Raw genomic sequence first — 18274 nt, 5'->3', positions numbered from 1 at the left:
AGGGAGACTGAGTTTACTGTTGAGAGGAAGCAGACAGAGAGAAAGCGGCAGCAAGCAAGTTGGAGACAAACAGAAAATTATTAGGTGTACAATCTCGGTCCTTCTCAGCAAATGTCAACTTTGGTCAACCGTAAAAGACTACATTCAATCCACTTTAGTTAAATAAACAAATAAAACGAAAAAAGAAAAATAGAGAACAGGACAGATTCGCAACACCTGAGGAAGAGAGTCATAACTTGGGAGAATGGGACACAGTAAGATAGATAGTACAGGATGTTTAAATAAAGTTCTCTTTATTGATAATTGTCTTTCAAAAAAGACACTAAAAAAACACACATAGTAAGCAAAGAATTTCAAAGCTTTTGTTGTGATCCAACTACAAAAAAAAAAGAAAAGGAAAAAAAATAAGTAAAAAGTTCCAACATGATTGATTGTTTTAAATCACTGGATCTCTAAATGGAAATTATGCACCTGTGACAGTCTCTCTCTACCTCACGCTTTCTCTGCACATCCATTCTCCCTGCGTGTGTGTATACATTTATCACATTTCACTCAGACTGGCTCTTTAACTAATGCAGGATGTGCAAGTTCTGTGTTTAAAACAATGCAGGAGGGGTGTCAGGACATAAACAGTGAGGGGGACTTCACCCGCACCTCTCGACCGGCCCCCTTTGACCCCTCTGTGTCTCAATCTTTCCCAGAGCCTGGCTGGGAGTTCAAATGTAGACTTCGTCAGAGGCTCCCTGACAGAGACAGGTGGAGAGATGAGGGCAATGAGCGGTGGAGGGGAAGGGAAGGATGGGTGGAAAGACAAACACAAAGAGCCTAACAAACATAACCAATGCTCACACACGCAGTCTCATATATATATATATAACACACATTTGTAGTTACATGAAGAAAAGAAAAAAAAAAATTTAAAAAAGAAAGAGAGAGAGAAAAGGACTTCAACCCTGGGTACTGTTTTGCTTTATAGCCATTTGGAGATGGAAAGAAAGAAGGGAGGTAGAGAAAGAGTAGGGAGAGAACAGGGAATTTTCAGGAGAGACGACGTTGGGGGTGGAGGGATCATCCAGCGGGTGTTATTTCTTGGCTTTTCCACCCTTGGCTGAATTTCGCGGTGGGGTGACTGGACGTCCTGAGCCCATTCCACCTCCTCCTCCGTAGTACAGCTTCTTATCAGCTGGCTTAAGGATCTGAGAAAAAGACAGAGGACGAGAGTGAGCAACGGCGCACGACAGCTCACAGACTTCCAAATATAGCCACGTCCTCCCACAGAGAGAGCGCTTTGGTGCATATAAGCTCCGTTTCAAAATCTAGCGAGCTACCTACATAGGGACCATCCTAACCACCATGGAACCTCACAACTAATTCAAAACCTTCTACATAGGTAGTCCCTCTGCGTGAGAGACTTGACTAACAATTGATTTGAATGCAGTTTGACATTAGCAATACAAAACTACTGATTTTTAACTATGCCAGCTTCTTTAGCTATTTTCATAGCAAAAACTTTTTTTTAATTGAAATAGAAACTGGAAGATGATATTTAAGGCCCATTCCCCCCCCCCCCCCAAATTACACAAATAAATTAACTTGATTAAAAATCACTACAATAATGACAGACAAATGTGCCTTGTTTCCCCACCATTTTGCTAATGTGACTGCACATTTAGAATGAGCAATCTTAGATGGTAGTATAATTAGGTTGCCTAGTTTTTTTTGTCTTTATGCTGAGAGCGTGCCCATGATGCCTTAAAAAGCATCTGTCGGCAGTGCACTAGGTTTTAGAACAGAACAATAGAATCACTGTAAACGCAGAGAACAAATGTTCTGGAGATGACCTAATGCAAAACTACAGAGGAAGTTGGCCAGACCGTCAAATTATACTTTATGTATTTGCAGAGAAACTGGAATGCCTTGTAATCAGGTATAGGCAAAAGACAGGGAAAAAAATGACAGCTCATCTCTTACCTGGAAGGAACACATGAGTGTCTCATCCACACTCATCATGGCCCCGGCGTTATCAAACTCGCCACAGTAGTTGGGAGCAGAGAACAGGGTGACTAACTGTCTCTTCGCAAAAAACTCATAACCATCCTCCACCACCTGCACAAGATGATAACGTCACATTTTGTAGTCTATTAATGTTACAAGGCTTTGTTAAAGCATTCCTACAACAGCAGAACATATACTAACCTGATGTGCCCTGCATATTAGGTCCATGTCATGTTTGTGAAGAAATTTGGCCACCACGTCTGCACCGAAGGTGAAGGACACACCACGGTCATTCTCTCCCCAACCTAGCACGTCTTTGTCTGGGTCGGCCCAAAGCAGGTCACACAGCAGCCCCTGGTCAGGCACATCCGTGGGCCGCATGACGCGCCGCACCTGCTCCATTGACTGCAGGTCTGGAGAGAGGCCTGGAGCAGAAAACAATTCATTATATTTCACAGTGCATTTTTAGGGAGCAACTTTTTCTTTTGCGCAAAACAAGACATTTCTAAACAGCTTTACAAGCAAGATGAAGAAATCATGTCAGAATCCTTCAATACAGATTGGTGATTCGAATTTAAATGAGAGAATGTCTTAACAGGTCTACTATAAAAAGCTTCTAAGTTTTAAAATGTTTTATAACAAAAAATTAAATATAATTTTAGAAACATTTAGGACAAATAGTTAAAAAACACCATTAATATTTCTTACTTTCAATAGAAGACATGACAAAAAGTAAAGGATTACAATTCAATAAGTGAAATGTTAATTCAGTAACCATGATTCAGGATTCAGTGAACTCAATCATTAAAGGACCCTAATGAAAAAAAAACCTACACCAAAATGCATTTAAATTTTTTTTATTTCATACTAAGTATACTACAAATCCATTAATATATTTACTGACATATCGCTTAAGACTTACTGATATAAATATAATCAACTTTATTTGGAGCACTTTATTGCACAATGCACATTTCTTGATATTAAGCCTTAAAATCGGTTTAATATCACTATTAGTAAGGATAGTATGATCTCTGTATAATATCAGTATAATATGTATCGGACACCCATTTTCCACAAGTTGGTATGATTCTTTAGGGTCTTCATGTAAAGTTTGTAACATACTTTGGTTAAAATTCCTCAATGGTTGTGTAAACCAACACCCTTTTTACCTCCTCAAAAACAGCTCTGTTCACAGTGACCCGTTTCGGTGCATGCCTCTTTAAATGATAATGAGAAACTGCTCACCCCACCCCCTCTCTTACATGGGGGTTGTCGCACAAGACACGTAAAGTGCTGTCTTGGCGGACAGTATACAAATGGCTGAGGGCGGAAATATGCTAATACGGGACAGTCCGTCACGGCTTGATTATTGAGAGCGTTTAGGCTTTTTGATAAAACAAAAAAGGAGTGAATGGATTTTTTTTTTCATTGTATGGTGGTTGTGTCCACACACTGCAGAGACACATTTATATGTAAACAACATATAAAAGTAAATTTTGCATCCGATGAACCCTTTAAAGCAGGGTTTCTCAAACTCGGTCCTGGAGGGCCACTGTCCTGCACAGTTTAGCTCCAACCCTGATCAAACACACCTAGCTGTGAGCTGTTAGGGCAGCTAAACAGTGCAGGACAGCCCTCCAGGACCGAGTTTGAGAAACCTGCTTTAAAGTATACTTGCAATAGTTCTACTATAGCACAAATATACTTAAAGCTGCAGTCCGCAGTTTTTCCTCTTTGTCGCCATCTCTGTTTGCAATCTGCAACTGCAGTAATTCGTTGAATTATCAACTTTACTCTTTTTTTTTTTTCCTGTAGCCACTCTGATGTCCAAAGTCTTTTGCATTTTACAACGGGTGAATCTCCAGTTGTCACTGGTTTTTGTCGTTTGAACCTTTCTGGATCCGCCATCAAATTTATAAGTTTAATTATATATCAAGTGCTGTGAGAAAAGGCTATAAATCTCCATCTTCAACATCCTCACGCGCAATATAGCCTACTAGCCGAGACACCTTTATGTGTACAGATGTAACGTAATGACGCAAAGACATGCTCAAATTTCCTGTGGAAATCCACCAGTACCACTGGATTAAAAACATTATTACAAGCTTACTGTTTTGAATCGAGCTAAGGAAAGCAGATAGTTTTGAACACTGGCTGGTTATGTGCTTTATTAGGTTGCCTATTGCCTAGTGTGCCCCATGATGCAAATTTTGGATAATTTTTAACCCAAAAAAGTTACGGACTGCCGCTTTAAGTATATCTTTAGTTGAACTTCAGCACTATTTCCACATAACTAAAGTGCATTAAGAACAAAATGTGTTGTTCCAATTAGGGCTGGGCGATATGGCTGAAAACTGTATCACGATATAAGTGTTTTATATCGGCCGATATCGATAATTATTGAATTTTTTTATAACATATTTAAAATAAGGACCAGTTCAGGAGACAAATATATTACATTTAAAGATTTTTTATTTTAAACTTAACCTACCTCTGATTATAATCCCATCAGTTATAAAGGCAGAAATGTCAACACGACCATGGAAAACTCAAAAGTCTAAAATCACAATGAACACTTAACAATTATCTCTTAACATTAAGGTGCAAAATTAAAGAATACGTAATAAATGCTTTATAAAGGGGTGGGCGATATGGCAAAAATATAATATTACAACTTCTTTCTATAAATTTATTTCTTTCTATTTTCTATAAATTATACATTGATACTTATTAAAGCTATTAATAAAGTTATTAGTCAAGAGCAGTGAGTGATTTTCTCTTTACATTTTGTTGTTTTATTAACATTAAAGGGATAGTTCTCCTAAAAATTCTAATTTTCATAATTTACTCTCTCACGTTGTTTTAAACTCGAATAAGTTTCTTTCTTCTGTTGAAAATAAAAGTTATTTGGAAGAATGACCAACAGTTGATGTACCCCAGTGACTTCCATAGTATATTTTTCTCCTATGGAAGTCAATGGGGACCAGCTACTGTTTGGATACCCACATTCTTCAAAATATTAATATTAGAAAATATTAGAAGGCAATTAATACAGGTTTGGAACAACAGTAGAGTGCGTAAATAATGAGATAATTTTTATTTTTTGGGTGAACTATCCCTTTAGGGACAAGCGGCAATGTGTTTACTATTACTACTGTCTCTTTAAGAACTGCGCGCGACGCGTCTATTATACACGCATTTGACATGCAGATTTTCTCTCAATTTTCTCAAGTTTGCTTTCACTTTAGACATATCCGACTAGTTTATGTAAACCTTGTGTGTATATAACAGTATGAGCAAAATAAGACTCGAAAGATTACTTAGTATTCAGGCGCTGGTAGACAGGCTTTTAGTGCATGTGAGCTTCACATGTACACGCTGAGAAACGCACATGCTAGAACAGCGCATCAGCACGCGAATAACAGAGAAACTGACGACTGTCTTGCATAATCTGCAGACGACATTGGTCTGACTACGGTCAGACTTCAAGTCAGGCGAGCTGACTTTTCCTGTTTTATCTAGTTACTAGAGAGTGAGTGCCTTTGTTCATGCAATCAAACCTGCTTGCTGGTTTCTTCCGACGAAAAAAAAAAAAATAATTATCGAACGTTTTATCGAACGCATTTTTTATTGATATTGATTACGTGTCTATCGCGATACATATCGTTATCGTTTTATCGCCCAGCCCTAGTTCCAATTTAAGTATAGAGTAAGTATAACAATTTAGTATATCAACAGTACAATTGTAGGGCATTTATATTAAGTACATAAATATGTAAATGTATTTGCAGAATACTTAGCATAAAATAAAAGTATTTCAAATACATTTTAGTATATTTATTTTTCACTAGGGGAATCAGACCAAAAACTCAAAGTCTTTATGAGAATAATTTAAAGAACCAGCTTTTTTTTTGTGAATCAGACTACACTAGTCACGCCACATTTCCTGTATTGTTTTGAGCTCAGTCAGTAAAGAATACTAAAAAAAATAAAATTCAGACTGCACGGCACGCTCACAAAAACAGTAATAATTTTTTTTTTTTACTGTGGTGGTAGATTAGTAGTGCAGGAAATGCTGGTTGTTTGTGCCGTTTCTCCCATGTATGCATTCATGTCAATCAATCAATAGTTTTAGTGAACCCCTTCATTTTAAGCTGCTTAAAGCAAAAATAAAAATATATACCTTAACATCTTTATATGAGCACTCCATCTGGATCTTTAGGTTTAAAACAGTTCATATTTACTGCATTTCATTGCTAAGCACAGCAGATATTTTGAGGATATGATGACAATCAGAAAAAGAAAAAACACTAATCAATTACGGTTCATTTCCAGAGCAGATTACTGCCACATCATTTGCAAAACCACACTAGCTTAAATGAAGTGTACACAAAACTGTCTTTTTATGAGGACTCTAGTTAGACCCCTGGTGTGTCGTTGAGATTTCGTGCCAATCAAATGAACCAAACTTTATGGTCTCCCAGTCATATGGCTATAAACAGCGATATTTAACTTATCCAGGGAAATTGCAAAGTCAATACAGGAGTTATGGCAGAACATTAAAATTGCCATGGGGACAGAAGACCTCTGCCTGCACTCACCTCCATGGCAACAGAAGATCTTCTCGTCTACAATGGCAGCCACAGGTAAACAATTGAAACAGTCTGTGAAGGTCTTCCACAGCTTAATGTTATACCGTCGCTTACCTTAGAGGATAGAAAAAAATAGCTTATGAGCATTCAAAATCATGAAATGTGTACATGGGAAAGGCATCATGGGCATTTATGAAGATGTAAGTAGGGCTGGGCGATATGTAAAATATATTTTGTCTATAATCGCCTTAAAAAAATACCGCAATATCCAATTATATTGTCTATCCTATAGGCAGACCGTTTAAGTTCACTTAAGACAAAACTGACTGCGTTTACGGGCATATTTGGACATAATTGTGTGTGTGTGTGTATATTTGTCCATGCACTATATGAGAGCTGGGCTTTGCGCAGCAAGAAAACAGCACGCATTCAGAAGTGTTCTCTTTGGTACGTCTTGCACCTAAATAATATCAAGAACTGGAATCGATTTTCTATTCCTAACCCTACTAACTGCTAGCCTATAGAAAATATTTAATTCATGCTATTGCATGTGAATAAATGTGTGTATGGTAACTATGCGGCTATGTGAATTATATATGTCTATCGTATATTGTCGATGATCGTCTAATAACTGACTGTTATAATCAACAGAGACACTTGCAAGACATCGTCGATATACGATAATATTGTCAAATTGCCCAGCCCTAGTTGTAAGAGATCAAATTCAGAATTTATACTGATACCTACACTCATCATAGAAGCCATATATACGGTTGATAGAGGCGCACTCGTGGTTGCCACGCAGAAGGAAGAAGTTTTCAGGATATTTGACTTTGTAGGCCAACAGGAGGCAAATGGTCTCTAGAGACTGTTTCCCTCTATCCACATAGTCCCCCAGGAACAAGTAGTTGCTTTCAGGAGGAAAGCCCCCATACTCAAAGAGACGAAGAAGGTCATAGTACTGGCCATGAACATCACCTGCACATGCAACAGAAAAAAAATAATTATGTTCAGTATAATAATTTAATTAATTTAATAATGTCTACTAATTTAGATCTGAATTCCTTTAAAGGGGTCATATGATGCAATTTCTTGTTTTCCTTTTTCTTCAGTGTGTTATGTAGCTATTTGTGCATGTATAAGATCTGCAGAGATACTCTGTAAAAGTTAAGGCTCAGCCAAATCTACAACAGACTGTTTCCAGAACCTGGGAGAGTACAAGGCCGGCTGTGCACAAAGGCTGATTCTAAAAAGTGGGGCAATTCCATCTTTGCAAGTACAGTCTGGCACTTCTGACTCACAGACACAGCACAGTAAGTATTTTTTAATATGGATAAATTATTTTGAGTTTTGAGCAGTATAGGGTAGCGCTTGTTTGTCATTTCTACGATCACAAATGCAGACATGGTTTTATGTTTACATAATGTTCTCTCCCCTGTAGCGCGGCGTGTAAAAAGACAGTATATAAGTCATTATAAACAACAATTATGTCCCCAATGAAATAAACCATACCAATTTGATATGTTCTGGTCCACTTGCGCTGGCAAAGTTGATCGATCAGCTTGGTCATCTGCATTTTCCGGATCAGTTTCGTGCTCGAATTGATAAGGTACTGACATTATCACCTGTCGTTATTGCAATGGGAGCTGATGTTCCAAATATGGTAAGGGGCGTGACTTTCCATCACTCGCTTGAGGTATTTGGGCCAATCAGAGCACACTGCGTTTTTCAGAACGATGAGCTTTGTAAAAATCTACTCGTTTCAAAAAGGCGGGGCATAGAGGAGCAATAGTAAATGAAAGGTATGTGTAACATAATGACTTTTTTTAAACCTAAAACCGCGTAAACGCATTGCATTAAACCAAATACACAGAATAATGCTCTTTTTAGAACCGTCATATGACCCCTTTAAGGTTTTCCATGATCGTGGGAACCCACTAGGACAAACATACCACAGATCTTGAGCGGTGCTTCCAGCTCCAGCAGGATAGGCTGGCTGAGGAAAATTTCTCGGGATTTGAGACAGAGGCCACGGATTTCACTCTCTGTCAGCTGTACGTTCTTGCCTGGCCTGGAGCCTTTAACTGGAAAAAGCACAAAAGAGACAAAATGAGAATAGTAGGAATCAGGCCAAAACAAACAAAAAGCAAATGTGCCAGATTAGACCCAGTTATCAGAAAATAAGTGCTTTTAAAAACTAGGAAGAGCTAGAGGATGAGAGGCTCTCTGAAGTGATGGGATGTACAGAAAAGTGACACACAGACGTCAGTGCACTCAAACACTAGATCATGTGTCTCTGCTGAAACAGGAACCCCAACTGTGCAAGACCCAGCAAAGGCATTTACAGAATTTATCAGGTTTGTTAAAGCAGTCCTTAGCGTTTCACTTAGTCCACACTAGCACAACCGCACATATGGCTTTTATAAACCACAATGCGTGGTAAAGATATTTATTTTCCGAGACACAGCTGCTCAGTGTTAAAGATCATGTGCAATTTAAGATTGATTTAAAATTGCAGATATATTTAAATATTCACACACACACACAAAAAAAAAAAAACATGGGTCAACAGACCCCCCCCCCCCCCCCCCACACACACACACACACACAAAAAAAACCCAAAGAGATTTGCTGGCCTGCTGTGACGGAAGGCTTGCAGGGTCTAAACAGACTGTCATCTCACACAACGCAGACCTGTGGTATTATTCAAACATGCCCTTTTAGACTGGCAGCATGCCGCGCTGTTCGAGAGTTTAGCTGGCAGCAGCAGATGAAAGAAAGCACATATGATGCACCTGCAATGGAAAAAAATATTGCCACCTATTTGGACAGGGCTGAAGCGGCCATCTCCGAGGTCACAATGGGCAAAAATCTGAAATGCATCCGTGCATGGGATGTTCAGAACGTAAAAATAAACATCCCTGCAGTTGTAGTCAAGCCATTGTTGGCTTGTAAATATACATTTCACATGGCTTCCTTCAGGCAAGAAATATTGTAGCATACACGGAGCGTATCCCGGTGACTCACATAATCGGGCAGTTATGCAAGGATTTGGAAGATGGCTTATTTGTGCACAATCACAAAATCAGTCCAACCAGGCTACACCTCTAAATAAATGTTTAAAGAATGCTGCTTTACACAAATTAACCAAGGACACAAATAGTCAGTGCTGAAATGTTATGAAATCACAATGCCCACATCATACAAACTGAACAATGTTACTGCCAAAACAATTTTACAGTGCATGACAAAATGTTTCTTTGCATCCACCCATCTCTACAGAAGATGTCTCATTCAACGTGACAGTCCACAGAGAAAAACAGCTGGATGACTGAATGTTCACCCACATTGAATACATATCCGTGCAGCTGTTTAAAAGACACCCACAGAACACTTCACAGTGTAAAGTGAAAAATTCCTGCATGCCATGCAGTCTCACATTACTAAAATGTCAGAGCATACCACTGTAATTTTACAATTCTCAATATCAATCTACATACCAAAGCAACAATTACTTAATTTTTAACCTAATGATATAACTTCAATTTGAAATTTAAACTTAAATTACATCAATCACTATGATACATCACCATTTTGACCAAGTAGATGCCATTCAAGCATGTACTGTACACTACTATTCAAAAGTTTTTTTTCTTTAAAGAAGTTAATTTTATGCAGAAAAGACATTATAAAAGACTCACATTTCAAATAAACTGTTCTTTTGAACTTTCCATTAATCAAAGAATCCTGAAGAAAATTCAGTTTGCAAAAAAATAAAAAAAATAAGCAGCACAAGTTTAACATTAACACCATAATAATTGCTCTTGAGCACCGAATCAGCATATTTGTGACACTGAAGGCTGGAGTAATGAATGGCCGCTAAAATTCAGCTCAGCTCTGACAAAAAAATAAATAAATAAAATTACATGTAAAAAAAAAAAAAAATTATAATATATAATAAATATATGTATATGTTTCGCAATATTTTTTATCAAATAAATGCAGCCTTGGTGAGCATGAGACGAAAAAAATTTTTTAATCATAAAAGGTTTCTAACTACTTAATGTAGCTTTTTTTTTTAAGGATTCTTCAAATATGCATGCACTGACACTGAACTCAGTCTCTATACGATGCTTCTAATAATGGCGCTTTTCCACTACACAGTACCAGCTCGCCTCGCCTTTGTTTGGTTTTCCACTGTGTAAAGCCCAATTTATACTTCTGCGTCGAAATTACGCCGTAGCTACGTTGTAGGCTGTGTAGCGCGTGTACCCTGACGTGCACCTCTCCAAAAACGTGTCAACTCTACGCGGACACAAGCGCTGTGATTGGTCTGCTAGGACCGCTCCCTCGGGTTTCACATGCTCCCTCTGCGCACGTCAACGCGGACAACGACGCAGAAGTATAAATGAAAAAAACCAACGCGTTGCCTACAGCGTAGAGGCTCCGGCGTAGGTCCGACGCAGAAGTATAAATCAGCCTTGTAAGTTGTACCTGTACCTTCTTCCAGACACTTTTTTTCGTATCACCTCCGGCGAGGTTTTGGGCGAGCTGAGGCGATACTAAAATGTGACATGAAAACACGGCAGACTGCTGATTGGTCAGAGAGAATCGTCACTATTCATTGCATCATCATTGCACGCGCCAGACAGAGTATCCTGAATAAAAAAAAACAGCAAAAACAAAAACATCCAAAAACAGCATACACTCGATTTCCTCCATTGTCCTGTGTGTGTGGGTAGTGGGTGTGTGTGTAGCGTAGAAGATTGTCACGGCAGTTTCCTGCGGCGTCGCTATGACGACCAGGTACTATTGTGGAGGTACTATCTGCAATGGAAAATGGAGCGAAAAGCGAGCCGAGGCAAGTTGAGCTGGTACTGGTAATGGAACAATACTGGCGCCACAATACTGCAGAAAGATTGTATGCATTATAAGAATTGAAAATCTATTGTTACGTTTACTTTATTTTAATATTGATTTGGTACTAAACTAACTAGTGTGTTTGACATTGTGTACCATTTATTTGCACAAGATCTAGATTCACCTTCCCTTGGGTTTATTGTTTGTACATTTTGATAATTCATATTGTATGGTTGCTACTACTTTGTCACGAACAGCGGGTGTTTGCATCAAAGTTACCTGGGAAGTTACATTTCACTTTCTCCCCTGCACAACAAAGGAGAGATAATACACTGAATTTGACTTTCATATTAGGGAACAAGCACTTCACTTTTTTTGTTACTGATAACTGACGCTAACTACCTTGGTTTCATTTTAATAGAGGACTTTTGAGCAAACAAATCAGATGATGTGCACCAAACATGCACCATTGAATGGTGTGGTATAACAGTTAGGAGGGGTCTCGAAAGAGGAGGCCTTTAAGGTTTCAGCACTTGAGTGATCTGAGGGCCAGGACGGTGACCGGAAGCCTGTCAGCTCAGCCAGTGAAAAGTGGGTATAAATAGGATCTTGCCGCTCGTCACTTTAAACCCAGATTAAGGCCGGCTAATGCCCTAACAGCACTTGCTCTAAAGTTAGTCACGGGGCCAATAAGCATCACAGAGCTTAGACCCAACACAAGGTTGGGGGTGGACCTATACGACAAACAAACAAATAAACCACTCAAACAATAACCACAGGTGTTCTAAGTTAGGTGTGCTAAATTCCATAAATAAGTAGAAAAACAGTAGTGCAGAGAACAGTTCAATCACCCACCAAATAGGGGGTGTACTTGGTTGATAATCAAATAAACCACTTGAACGGTAGCTCGTAGGTGTGTTAAGTTCTTTAAAATCACAGATAACAACAAAGGCAATCAAATTTAACTACAAGTTTGCATCTAGCCGTGTCATGCGATGGGTAAATACATACAAATAACAGTCAAGTGCTTAATCGTAATGAAGACGGTCATCACACGGACATCCATGTGTTTTCCCCCGGAATCTGCAAGTTCTCAGAGGTGATACCCTCTACACTTAATCCAATGAAGGCAATGAGATAGAGGGACAATCTGAGGAGAAGAAAACAACTTATTTATGTGACACCTCAACAGAATGACAAATGTTAGCAGATGCTGGGAAAACACAGCAACCAGCATAAAACAACCAAAAGCAACAGTCTACGTGCAAAAGTTTCCTTCATGTCACCTGTAATCAGTACAATTGATTTTCCGTTCGTTGGCCATGAGGCTTTGGGTGTTTGGGCACAACAGCGCTGCAGTTTAGAGCAGCATGAACCAAAAGGATCAAGACTTAAAAGCTGGAATCACTGAACATTCCAGTCTTAGGATCCGGATTTTAAAAAAAAAGAAAAAAAAAGGTACTGCCTGTCAAAAGACGCACCGCTGGGTTCATTAAAAGGGAGGATTAAGTTATGTAACTTGTAATTATTTCCAACCTACAAGCATAGTAACCCAAGTACACAAGAAAACTATGGTAAATAGGACACTCTGATACGTTCACTGTATTATACGCGTGTATTGTCGAGCACAACCTGCCTGCACACAGAGTCTGACCATATCTGCATGTCAGAGCAATGTGCTTTTTTCCCGACCCTCAAAATCACTGACAGCAACAACTTTGGTCCAGAGAACAGCATATCATATAGAGAGCAGCATAAAAACAGTAGCGGTGTAACGATACATAAAACTGACGGTTCGGTATGTCCCGCGGTTTTGACGTCTCAGTTCGGTTCGGTGGGGTGGGGGGGTGTAGAAAGGTATCTCTGATTGTATCTCTGTCTTTAAAATAATTCAATTACAATTAAACATTTTGCAAGGATAAAAAGATCTTCTAATGCAGTAAACTATAAAGGGAGCCTGCACATTAAATGATAACATTAAAGGTTAACAACAGAGCCTAGACTTTTAACCTAAATTCAGATGCTATTTATTTTTACATATAATCAACACTCAACACATTATATGAAAACATGTAAACTGCACATAAGGCAGTTTTTGCATTAACTTCTGTTTTTACTCTAATTTGTTACTGAAATATAAAAAAGTAGGCAACACGGTTGCTGTCATTTTCATGACAGATATTTTAAACATACATTAAATAAGCAAGATATCATTAACAGGTTAAGTAAAATATAATATATAGGCTAATATAGTGCGAGAGTTCATTTAGGAACCAACAAGCTGTGGACACTGAATGACTTGCCTGAGGTAAATATAATGCTATGTGACAAACTAAGCTGTTTTATTGACATCTTTCCGCTGCTGAAACACTGATTGATCAATTACAGAGTTATGATGCATTTCAGTAAGTATACTGTATCTTTCAACATACCTTCAGGTGTCCATTCATGTTTATTCTGTAACTGAGGAAGAGAATGGCGTTTACTCGCGCTCGCTGCCGTTTTAAATGAGGAGCCTAGTACAGTGATCTGAAACGCCACATCAAAGAGCACCGAAACGACATTTATTGTTTGTATTTCGTTATCGAATAGACAGAATTTAAAAGATTACACCTTGCTTATTATCGAAAGTAACAAAACACAAAGCTTGCTATTATATGGTATTAATGGTGGTTAGGTATTCGTTGTGTACACATCAGACATGAGGTCCATTGAGCCAGGGCTGGGCCGGGTCAGCAGGGGGCGAGGCGTCGCGATACGTATCGTGGGTGGTCTATCGCGGTTTTTCGGTTCGGTTTAAATATCGTTACACCCCTAAAAAAACAGTAAAAAAAATTCTATGTATTTTAGAGTTATTTACTACTTATGGACCAAAGTGCTGTCCATTCTAATGGTTTTGAAAGTGCTTTATAAATAAAAGTTGAGAACAGGAAAACATAACTCAGTCTCTATAAAATAGCGATATCTGTGTAATCTGCAGAGCAGCCATAAAAAATATACTCAGGAGAATCAGGACTTCGGATGAAGGCATCAAGCTTTGAGGGAAAATAGGACAGCAGGATTACATAAGGAGATTTATATACAACTATTATCAGGCTTGTTTATTTTTTTTAAACTGCGATTTGCAGAAAAAAAACAAGGTTTACACAACCGTGCTGCCAACAGAACCCAAAGCCAATAGGTAAAAGGTACGATGTACGTGGAAAATGTTTTCTTTGTGTGACTGTGTGTGTGTGTGTCTTTTTCTTTTATTACATATGAAAAATACTAAAGAGACATTCAATTTCATGCCAAATAAATAAAATCAAAACGGTTCAATCACTCTTGCAAAGGCAGACCAAACGACGCAGCACCATCAGTAACTGTGATGTCTAAACTTGAAGAGGCCCGCACAGAATCTGCAAATATACATGCAACTTTAATACGTAATTCAAATATGGCAAAATTTGTTAAACAGAGCTGAAAGCACAATGAAACAAGCCAAAAATATTTAATAAATGAATATGGGCGGAGATTTGCATGAATTTTTAGAATGATGAATTCCGCAGAATCTAAAGAGGTCTCTATGGAGTTCTAGGGGCTCAGGTGCTGTGTGGGCCAGTTTACAACCTCACTTAACTTCCTTTGCTACGGAAACGGCTGGAAAGATGGTTCATAGTTTACAAAACGGCCTGAAGCACTCTCATTTTGCAACACACATGCTTGATGCAAGTCAGATATTTAATAAACTCCTTGCTTAGGTTTATTAAGCCCATCTGTGCTATCGTTCGCAATGTACCTCAGTAGGCATCAGTAAGCATTACATACAAAAGACATTTCTGGTGCAGCTAAAGAGACGATGAACAAATTCTGTTCCTACTACCCAGCAGATCCTTACTTGAAACCTCAACCATTAAACACAACCAAGTATTTTCTGAAATATTTCAACTTTGTAGAAATGAACATCAAATTGTAAAACAACACTACAAAAAAAAAAAGGACCCTTGAACAACATTGGGCTTCCAAAAGAATTAAACTCTGTGGAAGGGCTAAAGTATTTACAATCAGCGTAAATGCATACAACTAAAAATTGGTGTACAGAAATGTTATCTTCAGATAATAAAACAGCTTAAATGTAGAATCTCCTAAGCAAAAAAGAAAGTGATCACGTTTTCAACGACGTATGCCGTGTTGTGAAGGCCTCTATTGTGAAGATCACTTGGTAATACACTTCTACTAACTACATCCTCATTAGTTAAAGTAATCCTATTGCTGCAGGTTTTAATTAGACACAGGACTTCCCCTGCTGAAACTGAAGATAAACAACTGGACACAGATAAGTTAGAAATGAAAAGCACTTGGAAAAACTGGAACACCAGTAGTCATTGAATGAAACATTGGCCGATTTTCAACTCATAACCTTAACTTTATGAGATTATGAAAAAAAAGAGCATACACTTGTCATCTATATATGTTCTTTATTATGACAGATATGTGGCCGACTGTAAAATCGCAGGCAGCTTTTAGTAAATTAGTGTAACGTTAGACTGATTGTTGTTGGCTAGTAACTGCTAATTCGCTCCACTTCCCCCGGCTTTTTCAGAGCACAAAATATCATTAACAGTAACTACTATTCTATAATATACGACATACATGCAATACAAACTCAAATGCACAAGTATTTGATGGTTTTACACGTTTCATTTCGGAGAAACAGTTAATTTTTAAAAGATATTTGAATTTCTTCTCACCTTCCAGGAGACGCTGTATTATGGAGTCTATGTTTAATTTGTCCGGCTCCGCCATTTTAGTGGATTTCTGTAGGGTTTATTCAAACAGGTCGAGTCTTCCGTTTTCTGTTATCTTGGTGGTTGGTCAAAAAATAAGGCCCCAATTCGAAAAAGCAAAGCGTATAAAAGATATCGTTATGGAAATGTGAATTTACTGGCTATATTTCCTTTGTCGTTTGGTTGATAGCTAACTGCTAACGCCGTTAGCTTGATGGCGCTAGCTATTGCCTACCCGTATTTAAACACCAGGAAATGGTTAATGTGGTACAAAAAAACACCCAGATATACTCCTTCACCTCTTCTTTTGATTTTTTTTATGTCCCGTGAACATCTAAAATATTCAAACTGTCCCTATTCTCCGTATCCTCACAACCCCCCTTCTCTCATCGTCTACGGAACTTTAAAAAAAGACCGTGTTGATGAAGAGCGAAATCAACGGAGACTGATAGGGCCCGCCTCCGCCTGTAAATGCAAGGAGATGATTGGCTTACATCTCACATTTGAACTGAGGGTGTGGTCATTCATTGGCTAATGTTCACTCACATCTCATCTCCAGAGGTCCACCCCGAGTTGTAAAGTAATGACGTCAATGAGGTGAAAAAGGAGAGAGCGGGTGTGAGGGGATGTTCATGTGCTATGAAATGAAATTCCTGGCACTTATAATGCACTATAGGTTTAGGGACTATATGCTTTATGATAAATAATAGTTTAAGGCCACATTATTATATCGAGGCGCTCACGCTGTGATTAAAATTGTTTAATGACAGGTTATCTCATGTTTCTGGATCATTTTCTAACACACTAGCGCCCTCTATTAGACGTCACGGAACACCGCACCTCCTTTTTCTTGAGAGAGTTTCACGTTTGCAAGTTGCACTGTTTGATGGCTGTAAAATAAAACAAATCACGGCGGGTCAGTTTCAGTTTAGTTTTCATTCTGGCGATGACGTTTTAAAGTTGTGTTAATATGTGTTATGGTGTTTGGCCTGGACACCTGTTTTACACCATCAGGTTTGACAAAGAAGATTCTGCTCTATATTTTGATGAAAAAGGCTCAAATATTTTTGTGGCCATTTACACAAACTATATTTTGTGCATTTTACTGACAACAACAGCTTAAAAAAGCCACACAAAAAGCTGGTTTATTTATTTATTTATTTATTTTATTTTTAGTGAGGATTAATGCAATTATTGTTGAAATATTTAATCTATTCTATAGAAAACAATTGTAGAATTAGTTTGAATACAATAAAAGCCAGATGTGTTTATAAGGCCTTATGGCCTATACATAGTTCCCACCATAGACAGTAAAAGAAATCCAACTTGTAGGCCTACTTAGGAATAGATCAACGTTTTCGAAATTAATAAGCTCTCATCCTGTAGGATCATCCTTATTTTTCAATGTAAACACGCGCTAGTCTTTCGCAGCGAAACGCGGCACTCAAATTAAAATAAGTTAAACTTTTAAAAGTCGCGCCTCGAGACCTTGCGCTCTTCTCCATTTCACTGCCCGCATTTCGCAAAGCAAAAATCCTACGAATTCGTACGAGTGAGGTCGTGAGCCACCTTGTAAAATTCGTATCGGGTTGGTATTTCCATCATGCCTCCTTAAATGCAAATACAGCTGTAGGTCTACCTTAATTCCAGGTTAGATAACCATCTAATTTGAAACTTAAAGGTATAGCGGAGGATTTTCTTTTTCCGGGTGGGTAGTGTAAACTATTGGTCCACCTAAGTGTCAATCATTCTGGTGATATGTTTACGTAAGGCCGTCGTACGTGCTCGTCCCTTAGTTTTCGCTTTCTGCGCATGCGCACTTTCAGGTGTTTATGTGTGGTGGTGAGCTAGAGTTACGGTTTAAGCAATTCATTGAAGCTCGCCGTTTCACCGGGTCCTTTGAAAATGTCTGAGGGTCGCAAGAGAAAAAGTTTGTACGAACTGTATGAGAAGAAGAGAAAGGCCTCAGAAGAGAGAAACAAGATCAGAGTGTTTTTGGGAGATTGTTTCACACGATGGCGTGCGCTGAAAACACAGGTTGGGCTTCCCACTGATGCC

The 18274-nt window shown here is 38.5% G+C and overlaps 1 protein-coding gene across 1 annotated transcript; it reads right to left on the bottom strand.

The window, feature by feature from the left end:
- Window positions 1-272: 272 nt before the first annotated feature.
- Window positions 273-16691, bottom strand: ppp1caa (protein phosphatase 1, catalytic subunit, alpha isozyme a). Its single transcript, XM_081372301.1, has 7 exons — window positions 16181-16691; window positions 8543-8674; window positions 7338-7568; window positions 6600-6704; window positions 2197-2420; window positions 1972-2106; window positions 273-1196 (listed from the first exon to the last, which is right to left on the bottom strand). The coding sequence occupies exons 1-7, from the start codon at window positions 16233-16235 to the stop codon at window positions 1083-1085; spliced, it is 996 nt and encodes a 331-aa protein (XP_081228427.1). The 5' UTR covers window positions 16236-16691; the 3' UTR covers window positions 273-1082.
- Window positions 16692-18274: the final 1583 nt, after the last annotated feature.

The sequence above is a fragment of the Scardinius erythrophthalmus genome, assembly GCF_964197995.2.
Source record: "Scardinius erythrophthalmus genome assembly, chromosome: 1".
Classification (NCBI taxonomy): domain Eukaryota; kingdom Metazoa; phylum Chordata; class Actinopteri; order Cypriniformes; family Leuciscidae; genus Scardinius; species Scardinius erythrophthalmus.
This window is presented reverse-complemented; position numbering and strand designations above follow the sequence as displayed.